The sequence below is a fragment of the Aquila chrysaetos genome, chromosome 19 (genome assembly GCF_900496995.4).
Source record: "Aquila chrysaetos chrysaetos chromosome 19, bAquChr1.4, whole genome shotgun sequence".
NCBI classification, from domain to species: domain Eukaryota; kingdom Metazoa; phylum Chordata; class Aves; order Accipitriformes; family Accipitridae; genus Aquila; species Aquila chrysaetos.
Genome location: NC_044022.1, coordinates 16394532 through 16413614, shown reverse-complemented (window position 1 = coordinate 16413614; position 19083 = coordinate 16394532). Strand labels below are relative to the sequence as shown.

The 19083-nt window shown below is 44.1% G+C and overlaps 1 protein-coding gene across 4 annotated transcripts; it reads right to left on the bottom strand.

Moving 5' to 3' along the window:
- Positions 1-2944: 2944 nt before the first annotated feature.
- On the bottom strand, positions 2945-18882 carry LOC115353491 (transmembrane 4 L6 family member 1-like). 4 transcript variants are annotated; one of them, XM_030042986.2, is made up of 7 exons: positions 18731-18882; positions 16785-16945; positions 15571-15753; positions 12092-12157; positions 6457-6602; positions 5489-5675; positions 2945-4974 (listed from the first exon to the last, which is right to left on the bottom strand). In XM_030042986.2, the coding sequence occupies exons 2-7, from the start codon at positions 16806-16808 to the stop codon at positions 4954-4956; spliced, it is 627 nt and encodes a 208-aa protein (XP_029898846.1). In that variant the 5' UTR covers positions 16809-16945; positions 18731-18882; the 3' UTR covers positions 2945-4953. The 4 variants fall into 4 exon arrangements, with proteins under 4 accessions (XP_029898846.1, XP_029898847.1, XP_029898849.1 ...); XM_030042987.2 differs by having other exon boundaries at positions 15571-15750; XM_030042989.2 differs by lacking the exon at positions 16785-16945 and having other exon boundaries at positions 15571-15750; positions 18731-18878.
- Between the last annotated feature and the right edge of the window lie 201 nt (positions 18883-19083).

Below are 19083 nucleotides of genomic sequence, written 5' to 3'. Positions count from 1 at the left end.
TAAATTCTACATGTCCAAAGCAAGATTTGAATTTGTTCTTTGACATCGGCAGAAAACATCTGGACTGACTCTGCTTTTTTACCATCTCTTGGGAAAAAAAAAAGAAAAAGAAAAAGTGGCAGGCATAAAAATCTGCAGGGAAACTTCATCCAAAGACCCAGAGAGGTGGAAGGCAGATGTGGTAGGACAAAAGGTAAGTGAAAACATTACACAATGGGATGAAGGAGACTTAGAGAAAAAGTATGTGTAAGGTAGTTCATCTGAAGCTGGAGTGGTTTTGATGATATACAGTGCATGGAAAAAGGATTGTAAAAACATACAGTTATACCAAGAAGACCAATTCCTCACTGAATCTGTTGTTGTGCTCTTTTGCCACTAGATGACTCTCAGCTAATGCATCTATTTTACCAAAAAAAGAAATGTCACTAATGGAGAGATGTTTGAGGCGGGCTTCACCTCCCTGCTCATGACGGAGGGCTGCAGCTTTGGGTGCCAGCTGCTGCGCTCCTCACTTCAAGCTCCCTGCGTAACCCATGGGGAGAAATATGCAATTTTAGGATGTGATTCACTGACCTATTTTAGGTCCTGTGAGGCAGGACAGAGCAAGGGCAGATCTCAGTCTGCTGGACTCAGGGCTGCTTTTAAGAGCACTGTTACTGTACCCAGTAGATGTTTCGGGGCTTGATTTGGCTGCTTACATAGAGGTGGCTGGTGCCACCCGAGACCTGAGGCTCTGAGACGTCCACATGGGCGAGCAGAAGTTACAGAGCCCCTGGGAAGACACATACTCTTCTGGAGCAGCAGCCAGGGTATTCTGGTGTATCTCCAATGGTTCTGGGGATCTACTTGGAGGATACTCTGCTGAGCTCTTGCTTTCTCCTTATCACTTGACCTCGATGGAACAAACTCTGACGTGGGTGGTTGATAAAAACAGAGGAGTGCCTGGAAGAAAGTGAGCAGTGCTGTGTGCCAAGTTTTCCATCGATGGTGGAAATGATCCGCACCGTAGCGAGCACTTACAGCTACTCAGCTTTGAAGCTAACCAACTGGAAGAAATAAAGGTGGACAAAACAGTGGCCTCTCTGCCTTTGACAAAATCCTTGCCCTGCCTTTCTAGGTTAAATGTGCTGTGTTATTGATGATGAGCTTTAGGTGGCCCTCTGTGGCCCACGGGCTCAGGAGGAAAGGGGTGCTGCGGGGCGAGAGAGGTCTTGCAGGGAAGGGCATTTCCAAAGGGTGGCTGTCCCCTGTCACTCCTCTGGAAAGGGACAAGCCCAATGAGCTGGTGCGTGTAGGAAATGAAATAAAATACTCTGAGAATCTGGAAAAGTCCTTTTTTTTTTTTTTTTTTATTTCCTTTGGGATTTTTTTAAAGTTTGTTTGCAAAGAAGTGGTTGCCTGTGAGGAGCTCCCTGGGAGGAGAGTCACAGGGCTGGGGCTGGGGCAGTGGAGCAGAGGCTGTGGCACAGGGAGGTCTGCGGGTCCAACCTCTCCACCGGTTTGCTTTGCTCTGCTCGCCAAGAAAAACTGAGCACTGGGGCCTGAGGCATCTGAGCTATTTGCATCAAAACGATCTGACAGTTCCTCTTAAAATGAGGTGGCGTGGAATAGTCTGTGGTTTCCAACCCAGGTATTTGAATCATGTCCTTGATCCTGGCAGCTGAAACACTGGGCCATTGGTCTCCAAACATTTACAATTTTTCAGATGGTGTCCTTGGTCTAAAATTTTATTCCTATCCCAAGTCAATCCCAGGAACACTTTTTTTCTTTTCCAAGCAACACAGATTTGTGTGTGGCTGATATCCTGCATGAGTTTCAGATGCAGAGGGATAATTTAATTAGAAAGTAAAATATTTTTACTCCTTGTGTGAGAGCCTGCACCGTGAGTAATAAATATAAAAATTAAACAAATATTTTGTCATTATGCCTGTGTGAGTTTTTGACCATTAATTATTTAAGATCGATAGAACTAGAGAAGACAGATTGATAGGTAGATAGGTAGGTAGATGGATAGATAGAAGATGAACAGAGATAAAAGATAGATATAGAAGAATATTATGAGTTCCTTAGTTTTAGTAAATTCTTCATATGTACAATACATAAAATATTTCAGAGGCAAAATACTTCTTTTCCTTTGTTAGATTTCACTGAAATAATTCTTCCCATTTTGAAAAAAAAAAAAACAAATTAAAATCTGTAGTAATCCCAATTCTGAAACACGGTATTTTATCTTTAGTGAAGCCAACTCTGCCTAAACCAAAATTATTTTTATTAGTATTACGTAGCCATTTTTTTTACAGGTCTCTGCAGTGCTTGGTGCAAGGAGCCACCTCCGTTATGATGTGCTGGTCGGCTCCTGGAGAAGGCTCTGGTGACACTTCTGAGAGCTCAGGCTTTGACACATGTAGAAGGTGATTTGGGGCATCTGAAAAGCCATGAGCTGAAATGATGTCTCTGAATTTTAGCCACCTATCTTGGTTAAATTGATTTTTAGCATCCTTGTGTTTGCAAGAGATGAGCATTTGCTTTGGTCACCCACACCTCTGAGCTGCTAGCTCCAGCTGAGATACTTGGGTCTCTAGAGATCTGCAAGTGACACAGGACACGTGGGAGACCCTTGCCACCTCGAGTGGCATCTGGAGGCTGAGCAGGACGCTTTGCTGCACTTCAGATGGCACCAGATGCTCCTGTCTAGGGTAGACAACTGAATCTTGCCTGGAGAGGCAATTCGTCCTGCCTGCTTTAGACATCTCTTTCAGTATGGGCTGGGGGAAGGCTACGTCTCTCCATGGGCTCTGTGGCTTGATGCTCGACTCTTTTCAGTGGTTCAAGTTAGACAAGATGAATTTAACTCTACTTTCTGTGTTATTCCATATGTCTTCCTACCAGAGCTAGTTTGAAGTCGCAAGTCCTTTAGGTCAGACCAATCAAGCCAGAAAAGAACTTCAGAATAACAATATTTAATATTTACATATATCAGTGAGGCCAGTGATTGCACAGTTGACAAGGACAGAGGGTGTCCCCGTTAGCACACAGAGGTGACACTAACATCCCCAGAGCAGGACAGGTCGGAACAAGCAGATGGCAGCAGTACAGTGCGTTTACCTTCCTGTGCTGGTGTGTGCCAGTGGGGACCTCTCCCTCTCGCAGGGCTGGCACAGCCCAGACTGGCTTTATCATAGAGGTGAGAGTCAGGGAGACAAAACCGAAGGATGAGGGCAGGGCTGATATTTAGGGGCTGTGAAGAGTTCATAGAGCCCCTCTGCTGATGAAGGAGTCTCTCTTGGCCCGGCTACGTGCTGAATATCCTTACTTCTAGCTGCCTCCTTGACTCTTTTCCTGGTTGAATCAGTTGGCTTTATTTTGATGTCCACTTTATATGGTAGCACTGTCCAGGCTTCACTGCCAACAACGAACGTGAGCTTTTTAAGCCACCTGGCAGGTTTGGATGCACCTAGTCATGACTGCAAACTTCAGCTTTTTTAACAGAAGGTACTTTTAAGTTTTGTGGTCAAATTTCCTGCTTCTAGAGGTGAAGCTATGCTCCAAGGAAATGTACATGTGCTCCTCATCTAGCACAACTGGCATTTTCTTCCCCATTCTGTATAAAGGGGTTTGTGTGCTGCATTAGAGGATAGCACAACCAACCAACCATGTCTGCAATAACTGTGTTCAGGTAACTTGCTCCCATGCTACATTGCAGAAATATGAACATTTGACTGAGAAAACATAAATGTCTGTCTTTGAAAAATAGACTCCAAGTGCTTTAAATATATTCAGGTTTTCCTAACTGCATACATGCCTACAGTTTGGCTGACTTAGGGAAATCAGCGGCATGTCCAAGAAATAACCTCTGAGGAAGTCACTGAAATGATGGGGTTTCTGAAATTTGCCAGTCATGGACTTTAGCATCAAGGGCTTGATCTTAAATGATGATGAGGAATTAACGCAGTTCCTGGTTGGGATTACTGTTGCTGTAACACTAAGACTGATGCAATTTGTTGCCTTTCAGATTATATCTGTTATTTGCTACTATGCTGCATATAATCACTACCTTTATTGATTTAATGTTTATCTTTACCAGTTAATTGCTTGTCCATGTGATCTATTCTAGAACAGCCCTACAGACCTGTGTGGAAATTAGTGAGATGCCTATGGAGTCTCGTGAGGACAAAATTGGTGCTGAGGTTCTCCTCCTTTTAGTTAAACTGGACATTGTTAAACTCTTGCTCCAAACCCTACTGTCTATATTGACCCAAATGCCCCTCCAGGGCTACCATGTCTCTTAGATGCTCCTGAAGAACTGGTGTAGAAGTGCACTGGACTTTGTCAAACATGATAGCAAGCTACCAAACGAGCACAAGGGGATTTGGCTCCAGAGCGGCTGAGGGAGGCTGAAAACCGCGTACTTCAGTCGCTTCTGCAGTGTTGCACATGTCGCTCGATATATTCTCTGCGCATCCTAATTTAAATCTGGGAGTGCATGGGTAGCAAGTTAATAGGAACAAACAGGTGAGCTCAAGGTGGGATCTGGAGGGGACATGAGGTTATTTACATCCAGCCAGAGAGCACCTGCTTCGTGCAGCTGATAGATGCATACATTAATAACAGTTCAGTTCCCATATACACAAGAGGACAAGTGGTGAGCTTTGGTCTGGGGACCTTTGTGTTTTATGCACAAGTATGGCAGTCGGGACCAGGCAGATTCGTGTTTTTGCCAGTACCTGAGATTTAGTAAGAATATTTAGAGAGATGAAAATTTGGCATCTCAGATCTAAATGATCTAGCCTTTTTCCACCCTGACTTCTTTGTAAAAAATACATTTTGCCCCATGAAACTCCTGAACATTTTGGGCTTTCTTTGTCATCCCCCTAGAAATACAGCACAGTGCACTATCCTTATTGTATGTGAATCGGCAGCTCGGGGCGTGTCCTGGCATTCCCTGTAGGTCATTCACATTCCAGAAATATTTGTCTGAAAGGCAATGAAAGAAAGATGATTAATTAATATTCCAGAGGGATATCAGACTTACTGCAAAAATCTTGAACAATGAAAATAAACAGCGAAAAGGAAGCAGTGATGATAAATGAAACACGAAAGAGGTTTTCTTCTATTTTGTAAAATGACATTTTTACTACTGTTGACCACCTAGAAGCACCTCCACTTCTCATCTCTCTCACTTACAGCTGCTGGGGGGTCATTATACTTTATCAAAATAGCTTCTTGAATAGGAACACAACCATGCAACTGAGTATGTCAATACATCACACTGCTCTGCTGTTTTGAAATATCTGAAGACCAGGTTATCCCTGACTACAATGTGAGGGAGAGAGAGACAGGGTGCAAATGCATCTGTACTGCCTCAGCTCCCCAGAGGAGCTCATTCAGGGGCTGTGAAGATCTCTCTGGTCATGTACCATTCCCAGATCCTGAAAAATAAAAGTGATAAGAACATAAAGCACTCTGATACCTTTTACTGCATACCAACCTTTCTTTTCCTCATACATGTGCCACATATAAAGCCGGTAAGTCCATTGATGACTTGAATAAAACAAAGAATAGCTTCAATCACACCAATGACCAGAAGAATAGAGAAAAGGACAATATTCCAAAGGATTATGTTTTCAGGTTCTTTGCAAATGCTCCATGTTGTCTGGTTGAACAAATAACTGTCTCTGTGATAGAGAAAAATAATTGACAATGAATACATTTCTAATAAGAAAATAAAAAATTGAGAATGCTTTCTGTGTTTTCTGGCATTACATTTTCTGAACTTGGTTGCACAAAGTGAGTCTCAAATTCTACTATAATTGGTGAAAGCTGGTGATTCTCTTCAGAATTGCCTTTGCAGAGGTGCAATTGATGACTAGAGAAGAAAGCCACATCTGTACCTGCGCAAGAATCTCCCTTTTGTTTTATGGCAGTGCTAATAACTAAAGGGAAAGGTCCCTAATGGTTTTAAAATGTGTCTCCATATTCTCCTTTCCTGCTGTGGTATCTCAGCCCAGTCCATCCATCATCTCTAGCTCTGGCTTGAAGAGTGTAGTTGCCAAGGATAACTTTAAAGAGTTAGAAAAGACTTTCGCTTTGCTTTTCAGAAGCAGGCAGAGTAGATTCAATTCATGATGATTTAACAGATTAATGTGGCATACTTACCAAACATTTCCTTTTGACTCTGGCGGGATTCACAGCTCAGCAGCCTTTTGAAAGTGTACTGCAACTTGCAAAAGGGGCTGCTGACAAGCACAACAGAATAGACTCAGGCAGTTTGCCCAAAGATGATCTTTGGTCAGAGGTGACCAGCTGGAACATGCTGGCTCAGAGAAATATGAATTTATTTGTAGACCAGGTGGACCATCAGTTCACTTTGGAAAAATTCAAATTTGCTATAAAAAGATGTGTGTGGGGGGGCAATTAGGGAAAGCAAAGTTGGAGGAGCTTGTACGTCATACTTACTCCAGAGTGTCGTTCCTGAAAGGGTAGAGGTATTCTCCATCACCTGTGTCACACAGAGGGCCCCCAATCAGCCCCAGTGAGGAGATGACCACACAATACGCTCCTCCCGCGAATCCCAGCACAGCCAGGACCACTGACAGCAGCATCTGAAAGGGAAAAGACCTTCAACATCACATGCACAGAAGTATTGAGTAACATGGAAAGCTTACACTGAATGGCAAGGGAACGATCTTTATCTGTTTCTTACCATATGCTGAAACTAATAATAGTAGTATGATATTTGTAGGAATAAAACATAGTTGAATTTTTCTGACTAGTGCAGCTATCCTAGCTGTGAAAGGATTTCAGACTGTATTTGTTTTGCTTTTAAAAGTGGGAATGCCCAGAGTTTTAATTAATCAGAGTTTTATACTTGACCAATCAATTATGAAAAATCTGGTGGTCTTCTTTCAAAAAGCCAATATGAAGCCAGTACTGGCTTGATGTAGTCCACATCATGCACCTTGGCATTTCCAACTCCACCAAGAGCACCTTTCTCAGCCCTTGTACCAACAGAAACTAGCAAGCAACTACCGAACCAGGTATGAAAGCAACAGAAGATGCATTAGTTGTTTTTGCTAATTGATAAGGAAGGCAAAAGAGCCTTTCTTATTGCTGCTTTCCTTCATTTTGCAAGAGCATGACATGTGGTTACCACTGCTCGTGTTGAGAAATCTAATTGTGCTGCGTGTGGCAACGAACTAGCAGTGACTTCGAATTATATGTAATGCACCTGTACGTTTTACACTGGCCACTCCCACAGAAAGTACCTTTGCTCTGTTTTGGGGTAGTTTTCTATTAGTGGATGGAATGCATCTGGTTGCTGTTTGTGTATAGAAACAAGAATCTCAAGCAGGTGCTACTGGTGGTGTATCTGGGACAGGCTTCCCACTAGTCTTGTTAAGAGTCCCTGCCTGTGGTTGTTCACAACTCTGCCAAGAAGGAGAAGAGAAAAGGAAACTCTGGAGCAGACAGACAAAGCCGGGGAAGACCTGGACTGGGGGCAAGGCAGCAGGACTGCCTCGGAGTCAGGGCAGAGGCACGACTGAGGAAGCACATGGGAAACACTCCTGTCCCAGACTTGGGTTTAAAGCCACATACCTCTGGCAACATTTCCCTGTTGCCAGCAAATACCAGTGAAATCTAATAGCCCACAAGGAAGGTAAGAAACCTTCTCCTAATGCCAGCTGCTCCACACAGTGCTGCATTACAGGGTCAAATGGAAATATCCACCATCCACGTTGCAGATTTGTGACATAGTTTTAAAAACTATTCACTATCCAAACATGTACAAGCTGGTGAATGCAGTTTCCAACTTGCCAGCAATGACATTACTGTTTTCTGTACACCTTGCATGCTGCCAGTGTGTGAACTGACTCATTTTGTGTGTCCTTTTGCCTCTAAAGCAATCCCTGAGTTAGAAGTTGCTGGGATTTCTCATGAGATTTATTTCATCATAACTGATTAATAACTCTGTCTTTTTCTGCAAAGCTGGACACTCTTTTTGTCTTTATCTGCGTGTTGGCTGAGTTGCCTCTTAGCAGAGCTTCATTGTCAGCAAAATGTAGGTAATTTAGTATATTGTCCCAGACCAAAGCAGTGCTGGGTTGTAGCTGATGCACTGTCTCTCATAATAAGATCACCAGCCATGCCTCGCGGTGAAGGTGAGTGACTGATACTCTGTCTGAAACTCCTACCTACGCTGAACCACTTCTCCCCACCTATTTTCTCATTTACTTCAACTGTGCATTCTGCATCTTGGTTGAAGGATCTTAATTATGCTAATGATTAGTTTCAGCACAGCGTAGCAGTATGGGCATCCCAAAGACAATTATGATAGAAAAAGTCAAATGGTCTTTTGCTACCACTATGTTTTATGATAGTGGTTAGTACTAGTAGTATTCATCAGTACTACCCTTGATGACTGTTCTTTGACGCATGATTTTCTCATTTGAAATCTGTTGCCTGTGTAGCTAGCTTCGTCTCACCTATTTATTTCCTTTACTATGCGCATGTTTATATAGACAAAGACTACTTGTCACTGAAGAAGGAGTCTGAAGTTGCTGCAGCTGTTAAATTGGCTCTCCTGGGCATTTTCTAGACACACAGTGGCATTTCTCCATTATATCCACTCTTCTGGAGTCTTTTCTGGAGGCTTGTCCCATATTCTATGGAAATCTAGCAATTTTATTAACTATCGCAGCATCTCAACCTTTCAGCATTTTCCCTAGCTGTACCATCTTCATTTATCACCTTTTTTTGAAATTTTTTATTTCCTCATTTGTGTCTTCAGTTGCAACGTGAGGTCTAAGCTGGGACGCTGGAGTTTGTTGAAATTAGTTTCCCATGGTGTTTGCCTGTTCTCTACCTCTTGCAAAGCTCATCATTTTTGCTGCTTTTCTTTTAATGTTTTCCCTGCTTTATCCTTCACACAGTTGGATTGTCTCTGGTGAGCTGATGAAGACTTTTAGCATTTATTCTTTGAGCATTTGCATCAGCTGCTTTGGTGAAGTTACCAAGTTCCTCCTGTCCCAGCTTGTGCTGCTCTTTATTGCCCTGGTTCTTGTTTCATGCACATTTCTTTCTTCTCTGTTTCTTTCTCTGGAGGTGTTTTTTGTGGAATTATTATCCTGTCTAGTTATCCAGATATCTTTGCTTATCTATGTTTGTTTGTCTGGAAAGCTGCTATGGTTATTCTTGTTCTACTAGTAACTCTTATGGAAGGCTTAGAGAAAAATACTGGAGTATATTTGCTGATGCAACAACAGAAGCTGTATTTTGGGGGGGGGCCTTTTTTCCTCATTGTGCCAGTGCAGTGGATGAGTTCAGATGCATACACACTAAGCTGCAAGACACGGAAGCTTTCTAAATCTGTTACTTTCCAAAATCATTACTCCATAATGCAAGGACAAGAAGCCATCTAGGTATGTTTGCAGGCAACAGTTCAAAACGTATTAACGAAAAAAACTTACTCAATGCAGCACATAATCACTGTGAACTGGAGAACTCAATAAGGTGAATAAAAGGATGAGAAATTTACTAATTATTATTACTGCTGTTGATACTTCAGCAGCATGTAAAGGCTGCCATGAAGTCTGAAACTATTAAACCAGGGATTGCACAAAACATAATAGGATGGAGTCCCTACCCTGAGGAAAATGGTTATGTTCTGATTGAATAATAATTCTGATCAGTATTAGTTCTGTAGCCTTTTTTTTTTCTATGAAAAGCAATGCTGAGTATTCAGTGTAAATTATAATTTTATACCTAAGGTCCCCAAAGCAGAAAGGTGGACAATCTAACCTTTGGATTACAGAGTCTCCCGAGTAGTTGCAGTGTGGACTATTTCTCTGCCAGTAGGTAGAAGTTGGTGGAGAAGCCACCAAGAGCTGGGGACCCCATATCGGGTCCACACAGACCCACCTCGCAAGGAGCTCTGGCACCTTGGGAAGTCATAACCATCATGATGTTTGAACCAGTCCCAGGGGTCCTCTGCTCTCCAGCGCCTGGTGATTCACACCATACCCTGCCTTGGGTGTACGGTTAGGGCATCTGAGCAACCCTGCTGTGGGTGTCTGTGCATTTCCTCCTGCTATCCCCAAAGCAAAGTTTCCCTGAGGTTTCTTCTCCTGAAGCAGCATATCATTAGCCTTCAAATCTCCCTGCAATACTCACCTCTTTTTACATGCTTGGAAATCAGTCTTCCCCAGGAGCTGTGCAGGGGAAACTGTTGTTTTTAATGCCATTCACAGCCACTCGCTCATTGCTCATGTCCCCATCTCATCTCTACATTGAGCCATGTTCTGTTTAAACCATGGAGTGACTTGTAGACCTTCACCCCTTTCCACCTCAAAGAGGTGGGCAGTTCCCACAGTCCCAGAAGACAGCATTTTCAAAGCCATACCATCCTCACTGAGCCTATTGTCTACTTTGGTTTGAGTAGCTTCATCACCTGCCCATCAGCTAGCTCTCTTTATACAAGTATCGTAGCACATAATCAAACTGTTTTCTCCACAGTGTCTATCGTATTCCTCTCTAACAGCAAATAAGGAAGAGGAGGAAGAGCTTGTAGGTAACCGATCAGTGATGGGAAGGTGCAGACGGGGCACCTGGCACCCATGGGTGCTGCTAGGAATGGCTCAGGCAGTGAAAGGGTGGCGGAGGGGAGTGGAGGAGGGTGGGGGGTCTGCGGATGTGGGCTGCTGGATGGCACTGTGCTACCGCCCGCGTCGGTGGGCTGGGGGAGTGAACCCAGCCCGTCTGGGGAAGTTTGACTCTTGGCTCTGTAATATTTAGTGCTGGGATGAAGGACAGAGAAGGGAGACCTGAGATGCTGGGTGAACTGAGCCCAGTTCAGCTGGATTTCCCCTCGTGACTTACCACGGTCAGCAGAGCGTGGGAACACCCACAGTACGGCTGTTCTCCACCACCGCTTTCTACGTCATGCAAAATCAGGAGAAGCAGCCGGCTCAGCCACTGGGTTCAGGGTGCCTAGGCTCACACCCCTGCTCTGCAACTGGCCTACTTGGCCATCATTAGCGTCTTCTCTGTGGATGTGACCTTTGGTAAAATCAATATAATGACATGTCCCTTGGGATGTACTTGCAGACATCCTAATGAAGAATGCTATTTTGGTATTATGAATAATGAATTAACTTAAGTAAAACATCTTGAAGAGGTAAAGGTCTTCTCATGGATCAAACTAAATATTAATTGAAGAGTACAGAAGAGACATGCTTTATTGTATGTAATATCTCATTCCAGGCTGGTTCTGGGAAGGATGCAGACTAAAAAAAACATTTCTAACTCAGGTTATTCTTGCTAATAATGATAGCCACACAGAAGTCTGTGCCCAGGGCTTGAGGATTAATGGAGATGCCTGTATAACATGTTGCTTTATAATATTCTTAAATATCAAGGGAAAAAGTCTCTCTGGCCTTTCTCTGGATGACAGAGAGCCCAAATTGCATTTGCACCTTTCATGTGCATAACGCTTGGGCAAATGTGTGCTACGGGTCAAAGCCTTCCATGGGGACCAGCCTTCAGGAAGCAGCGCTGGCTCCTTAGCGCCAGCCGCAGCAGCTCAGGCTTTTGGCATGGGCCTGCAAAGTAGGGGATCTCTCTGTCCCTACAGAGGGAAGCAGGGATGAACCTGTGGAAAAGCAAATTGCCATGGAAGGGTATGGAGGAAACAGGACCAGGTGGAAGCAGCAGGAACAGGCAGCTGTCTCAATCTTTAGATTGCCTTGAGCAGAAGGAAGCTGGAGCCATGTTTTACTTTATGTGGGGTGAAGTGAAGTAGCTTTGTGCCCCTCTGCCCTCAGCGTTGTGCGTAAATGCTCCAGCACCTGCCCTGGCTGGGTATGGTTTCCCTCATGTCAGTGGCTGCAGTATCATAACATTCTTGTTGGCTAACTGAGCCCTCAGCCCCAGCCCAGGGACGCTGTAGATCAAGTTCCTGTTCTGCATTTCCCTGACATGGCTGTTGATGGTGGTGTGATGGTTTGTCATTGTACGTTTCCACCTGCTAAGCAGCCATTTAAGAGCTATTGTGCAAACCGTCTAGTGCCATTTCGACACATAAATATCCACTTACCCCACATCTGTTAGCGCAACATCCTGCTCCGCCTGCTCCCAGCATCATGAATGCCGGCAAAATAACCTGTGAGAAAAGCACAAGCTGAATTGGTGTGCAGTACTTCTGCTGGGATGGTTTTTAAAGTCTAGGAGCTGGGGCATCATGCTCCTCAAATGCAAACCACCTTCTGCCTCTTCTCTGTGAGTTACACCTGCTTAGGTGTCGGTGCTTGCTGAAGAGTAACTTGGGAAGAAGCGTGGGATTACAGCTAGAGCTGGCTGGCAAGTTTCTGGTACAGAAATTCTGATTGCTGAAGCTATTCTTCTTTTCAGCAGGGTTTTGTTGGGATTTTTCAGGATCAAATGTGTCAGTTTTGAGAAAACGGAATTTCTTCTCAGAAGAGATGCATCACTGGAGTAAGAATTATGCCCGTTTAAATTTTCTGAGCATCCTACTCTGGATTATAATTGGGAAATCAGTCTTAAACATCCTGAAACACACCTGACTTTGGTTCTTTGTGCTAAGCTTCTGGAAAAGCTACAAAATGGACTTCACAAGGACATCCCAGTTCGCACCAGCTTTCTCCACAGTTATTATCAGGTGGAGCTGGACTGATACAATGAAATCAGTAACCATCTGTGTCTCAGGATATAATGCCACTTTACAGAGGCACTCTGGAGATAGGAAAAGCTGGATTTAGTTTGGCAGCTAGAGGGCAAGCAAGCTTTTGTGGGTGTAGCTGTGTAGCCAGAGCACTCCTGCTGTCTTGCCTCTGCCCACCACCGTTTGTGTAGGCATCTCAAATAACAACGCAAGAAAATGAGTATTTGAGAAAGTAGGAAATGGTCCCTATAAAGTAATGAAAGAAGGGGAACCCCCCAAACAAACAAAAAAAGTAAAAGCTGTAAAACCAGCCTGACTAGATGTTGGAGAGATGTTGTCCCATATAGGGCAGGAAGAGCAGAATGTCCATGGGGAACAAAGCTCGGGGAATTTATGTGTGCACTGTCAATATCTCTGTTAGACTGTAAGACAGTGTTATGAAACCTGCTTAGATTTGGAGACCCCTAAATATTTTTCAAAGGATTTGCTCTCCATTGCCTTTTACGCACACCCCAGGGGCAGCCCCCGGCACCTGCAGTGGTCACTGGACCGCAGCTAGAGACCTGCAGATGTAGAGCATTGAGGTTAAAAAGACATTCCTCTTCCTGAAAAGAAGTAAGCTCTTAAATAATCACAGGTGGTCCCCAAGGCAGCCTCAGCCCCAGCATGCCACTATCTGGCACTCAGAAGGAGAGCTAATACCTCTGCCTATCAAACCAACACTCCCTTTCCTCCAGGGCTGTCTTCTTTGGAGGTTTCACATCTAAGCTGCGAACACCTCTGTGTCATTTATTAGCCTGGCTCAGGATGAAGGGTTTGCTTGGCAACTTCCTTTTTTTTTGCAGTGTCTGATTATAAACACCTGCCTTTTGACATGGGAATGAAAATTTGCTAGATTTGGCTGTTGTCAGTAAAATGAGGGCTGTGCGTGAGCCATGGCTCAGTCAGGCATTTCCCAGTGTTGCACATAGGCTTTCCATCAGGAAAGACGTTACTATGACACATGGAGCCAGTCTTCCTTTCTTTACACCCTAAACTTTCGAAATAAGGAAATGGAGAGGTTTTCACGTCATATAAATTTCCATTAGAGAAGCAGCAGAGGAGGAGGAAAGGGTGAGGCTGGCTGCTCAGCCAAAGGCAGGTTTTCTAGCTCACAGAGCCAGGCCAGGCTGTTATGAAGTTTCCCCAAAGTCCTAGCTCTGGAGGCTGTGTCCTGGTTACAGGGAGATCCACCAAGATCGGGCAACCTGTTGGCACGACTTCCCTGAGTTTCCTTTGGCGAGAAGCTGGGTGCATGGGGGAAAGCACTGCAGCCTGGTCAGTCCTCACTGTGGGGTCAGGATACAGACTGGGCTGCAGTCGTGGGGCATTCTGCCCCTTGCTTAGCTCCCCAGGAGGCCCAGAAGCCAGACTTCTTTTTTCCATGCTTCCAGCACCTGGAAAATGGAGCTGATGATAATGCTTTCTTTCCCCTTCTCTTCACCTGTGGGCATTTGTCATGCTGTTTTCTGGAAAACACGTACACTCAACAGCATTGTTTGTGGATCAATAATTACTCCTAATGCTGTATTTTGAAGGTCAATGCAAATTTTTCCTCCCCTCTCACTTGCTGTTCTCATTTTTGATGTATGTGGTGCTGGCCACAGGCAAGCCTCTGTGGAAGCCTTAAAAGAAGGCATGTTTTCAATGAGCCTGTGACGCTCTCATGCCTAACGTCTGCCTTTCCTTTCATTGAACGCCAATGACTCCTGGGCTTGCAGTGATACGAATTTTCCACAGGTCTCTCATGTAGTTCCACTTCTTCCTTTAGGCTTACTTCCACAAACTCATGCTTACGTTCAAGCTCGGCATGAGTAATAGGCCCAAGTGGTAGCTGGAAGAAGAAGCAGGCAAGCTGCTGGTGGAGAACAATTTACTGAATGATCTTATACCAAGTTTCTGCTTCAGGAAGCATGAGTCTGAACCACATCCATTGTAGCTTTTCCATAGACTTACGTGGTAGCTGCATCATAGCCTGACTGTGAATGAGATTTGCTTTTTTCTAAGTAAGTTAATTATTCCTAAACATTCATTTTTCTGACGTGCAGGTAGCCAGCTCTGTGCCAGTTTACCATCTGCCCAGGCTGCATAACAGCCAGTACTTGTCATATGCATGTTACTCGCTCGGCTTTTTATCTGCATTTGGGTGGATAATTGGAAGAGTGTAAAGGGAGCAGGCTTTCTAATGAACTGGAAAAGATCAGTATTCCCAAACCTGTTCCCTTCTAGTTATGGATATTCACAGAAAAGTGATGAGTGGTGGAATGGAGAACTGGTTATAGAAGAACACATACAAACCAGATCAAACCCAAAAGGAGGTAGGTGGGTGTGTGGGAACACAGCGGGTGTTTGGGATTTAAGCCATTTGGAGCTCCACATTCATGGAGTGTTGGCTGGGTCTTTAATGAACACCTATTGAAACACGTTTTAGTTTTGCCCTTCATGTTTTTTTGTGAATTATGTGAGCATAAAATCAGTTAGAGGGGTAACGAAGGGGTGCAGACAATAGTGAAAACTCACCACTTCCAGCCGAGCTTAGGACCTCAGCTTTGCTTTGACTCATGGAGGATGAACACCCATGTCACCCTTCTCCACAGTGAGAAGTCAGTCCTATTGCTTCCTCCCGACTTGGAGACCTGATATTTATTTCAGGAATACCTTGTATTCCTGTGATTAGGGACTTTTTCAGTCTTGAATGCACTTTCTCAAACCAGTACCCAACTTCCCAGTTAAGCTGCTCAAATGTTTATGTGAAACATATTTCTATGACTTTTTTTGTTAACAGAGGTTTTCTTAGCCCTAAATTCAAAACAAAACAAAACCTATAAGAAACAGTAACAACACTTCTCTCTTACCAGTATCCCAGCTCCCAGAATGCCATGGAAAAACCAGACCAGATCAGTTATCTCGCTGAGCTGCAGAACTTGTCCATTGGGGAAGTACAGGAGGATGTTGGAGACTATGGCACATGCCGCCAGTGGGAACAGGGTGATCCCAATGCACTTGGAACACTTCCCTGTGCACATGGTAGGTCTCTGCTGAAGAAAGACGCAGGGAGGTTTGGGTTACTGCAGTGCAGGGAGCATGGGATTTCAGCAGTTTTCTTTAATAAAAGAAGAGTCAGTTTTGAAGCAAGAAATGTTCCAGTTAAGACTTACAGAGATAATCCTGTTTTACAGAGCCTGTTCCCTTCAGAGACTATATTGATAATGGAATTAGGAAAAACTGGAATGTTTAACTGAATTTATTTAGAATTGCTAGGACTAAACATGTGTTGATATGAAATGAATGGAGAGTTTCATTTTAGTTCTTCATGGACAAGTGTCTGTCCATTGGGAACATCAGTAACAAAACCATGGCCACACAAACTGATACCCTGGCTGGCAGATTTCGTGGTAGGGCTAAGGCCTTGGGTGGAAAGGGGAGGTGGATGCACCAGGTTGTCTGGGACCACTGTCTTGGGAAGCTGATTTGAAATCTCCTGCACTGAAGGTCTACAAGAGCAGGAAATGACTGCCAGGAATGCCATAGAAACCTTCAGCCCTGCCTTGGCGCTGGGGCTATTTCAATCAAAAATATGTTGTCAGCAAGAATCGGAGAAACTTTCCTTACTGTTTCCTGTGACGTGCTTATTCTGCAGATAAGGGTAGATAGGACTGTGGGTTACAGGTCTGTATGGCACCCACCCTAAAATATCTGAAAAACTGGAAACATGTCTAATCCTGTGGCTATTCGCTAAGGGAAATCACAAAGCTGTCCCACCTCATTTCCAGAGATCTGCCATAAGGTGTAAAACAGCAGCTTATTATTTCACAGCGGTCAGGTCCTTCTTTTAAAATCAAAGACTCAACATAAATGAAGCACTGGTTGAAAGGGATCTCTGCAGGTCGCCAGTCTGACCTCCTGCTGACAGCAGGACTACCACCGACACTAGGTCGCTGTGTCAGCCACGGCTTTTTGTAGCTGAGCTTTGAAAACCCCCAAGAATGGAGCTACCACCACTTCTCTGGGTGACCTGTTGCAGGGCTGCCCCAACCTCTTGGTGAAAAAGTCTTTCCTCATGTCCAACCTGAATCTCCCAAGCTGTAAACATGGCTGTTGCTCCTCGTTATTTCCTCTCCCACCACTCCATCACCTCTGTCACTCCCTTCCAAGTTTGTTGTAGGCTGCTATTACATCCCTCTTCACCAAAGTGAACAACTTCAGCTCATACTGCACCCACGCTGTGATCTATAGCCAAAGAGAAAAGGCTGATCAGTACAAAAGTGGATCCACAGATATTTCTCCATGTCAGGTTGGAAATTTCAGACTACTGGGTCAGAGATTATTGAACTTTCACACTGCCGTTAACTTTATGGCACAAACTGATCACAACTTCTTCATGATGTTTTATCATAGCTTCACTGCAGCTCAAGGCTTTCAAATGTATAAAAATACAAAATATCAATCTGTGGGTTTCTGTCCTCACAGAAAGCTGACAGTTTATGACAAAGATGGTTTTGATCTCCTTTGAGCAAGTTAGAAAATTGAAGAGAAGGAAGATGATCTGAACACACACCATTTCAGTACACAGGCCTGTGTTACACATGCATACACACAGCCACACACGTGCACATGTCTATGCTTGCTACGTGCAAATCGTTTTTGTAATAACCGAGGCAGTAAACAGTGAAATGTCCCTCAATTTAGTCATGTGCATTGGCTAATCCTGAAAGTTTTGTGACAGAAGTTGGTGTTGAGAAGGTATTAAGCAGGCTAGGAGTACAGAAATCAATCAAGGTTGGGTTCCCAAGCAAAAAAAAACCAGGTGAAAGACAGTATGAAGATACTTGAGAAAGCCAGAGACAGGCTGAAGCCGGCTTCATTGACAGAACGAAGACAGCGAAGAGATGAGGTAAGGCATGAAGACAGACCGATGTCCTCAGACCTCTGTAACTGAGAGGGATAACAGAAAGACTTTATGGGATGCTGTATATTTCTGTCAGGTAGCTGAGACTGGCAGAGACTTCTGAGTTTGCATTTCTATAGCAAAAAATTTGCATTGTTCTCTGCTGCTACGAGTTTAATAAGAGCACTATGCTTATATGCCTTTTCTTCTGAGCACTCCACAATAACATCATGCTTTTTAATCCAGCTTTAAACCCAGTTAACTGACATTAAACTATTCCAGAAGGGAACATTTTTAACAAAGATTCTTCTTGGTTTACGGTTATTACCTACTGTTTATATAGTGCTTAAAATTGGGCAGGGCATTTTGCAAGCCTCTGGAAAGAGCTCCAGCTCAAAGAGATAAAAATCTAAGCAGGCTGACACTGTGCAAATGAAAGATGAAGTGGGGAGGGAGTGAAGGGAAATGGAAAGAATATTGGATATTTCACCTGTCTTTCTCTGAAATACCCAATGCATTTGCTATTTTTTTACACTGAATTTTGCCTGCCTGCTTTCCTGTCTCATTCCAGCTTTTGCTTTTCCATGTGTTTGCCCAACATCACCTACTTTCCCTCCCCAGAGAGAAGCAAACAAGCACAGGCACAGCCTAGCCTTGTTCTATAAAAGCTAAGTCTTGTAGGCGAGTTATAAATTCTCTTCTGCATCTTTCGTACATAGCTGGAGGGCCCAATTCTCGCCCAATTCTCATGAAGAAACACGATGCTGCTTTGGCTGGAAGAACAGGGGTTTACAGCCCATTCTCTCTGACCTATCTCAATACCACTTCAAACTGCGAGGAGAACTTACCTAAACATCAATCACCAGACCTAGCGAGAGCCTCTACCACCAAAATCAATGCCGCTTTGCTACCTGTGCACATCAGAGGATCTGACCGTGTTATTACAGCTTAGGAAAACACTCTGGATTGCCAGAAGTGCTCAAAACACTTTATTAATTCAGCAAACAAAAGCACTTTCTACAGCTTCGTTAAGCAAAGCGGCTAGAGCAAGCTTCTAATTTTTAACTAGGGTTTTAGAAAGTTTTGCTTTTTAATGCTGAGGGAAGCATGTAAATACCTTTGCTTACCTTCTACATGGGGCTAAGATGGCCTCCAGGCTCCAGAGCTCCCCACAGCCAGCTGCAGGCTTTCCAGCTCCTCTCTCCTGGAGCGTGGCAGTCTGAGGGAGGCACAGCGATGTTTTCGGGTGATGGCCTCTATTAAACAAATAGCTGTTTCTCTCCAGAGAATGAGGAAATACCCCAAGTTATCCCTGGTTGGCCAGTGCGAGGTTGGCGTGTCACCCAGCGTTATTGATTATTTTAAGGCAGTGTTCCAGTGGTCAATGCCTTAGCCCCCCGGGACATGCAGATTGGAGCAGCGGAGACCTTTTTACTGCTGCAACCATTTCATCCATGCACAGTTTGGCAGAAGAGGAAAG

Excerpts from the sequence above, each read along its gene's own strand:
- LOC115353491 (XM_030042986.2), bottom strand. The coding sequence starts at position 16,808 with ATGTTTACAGCTTGGGAGATTCAG. Across the intron at positions 6,603-12,091 it reads GTTGCGCTAACAGATGTGGG|ATGCTGCTGTCAGTGGTCCT; the intron begins GTAAGTGGATAT and ends TTTCCCTTTCAG. Across the intron at positions 5,676-6,456 it reads TTCAGGAACGACACTCTGGA|AGACAGTTATTTGTTCAACC; the intron begins GTAAGTATGACG and ends TCTCTATCACAG.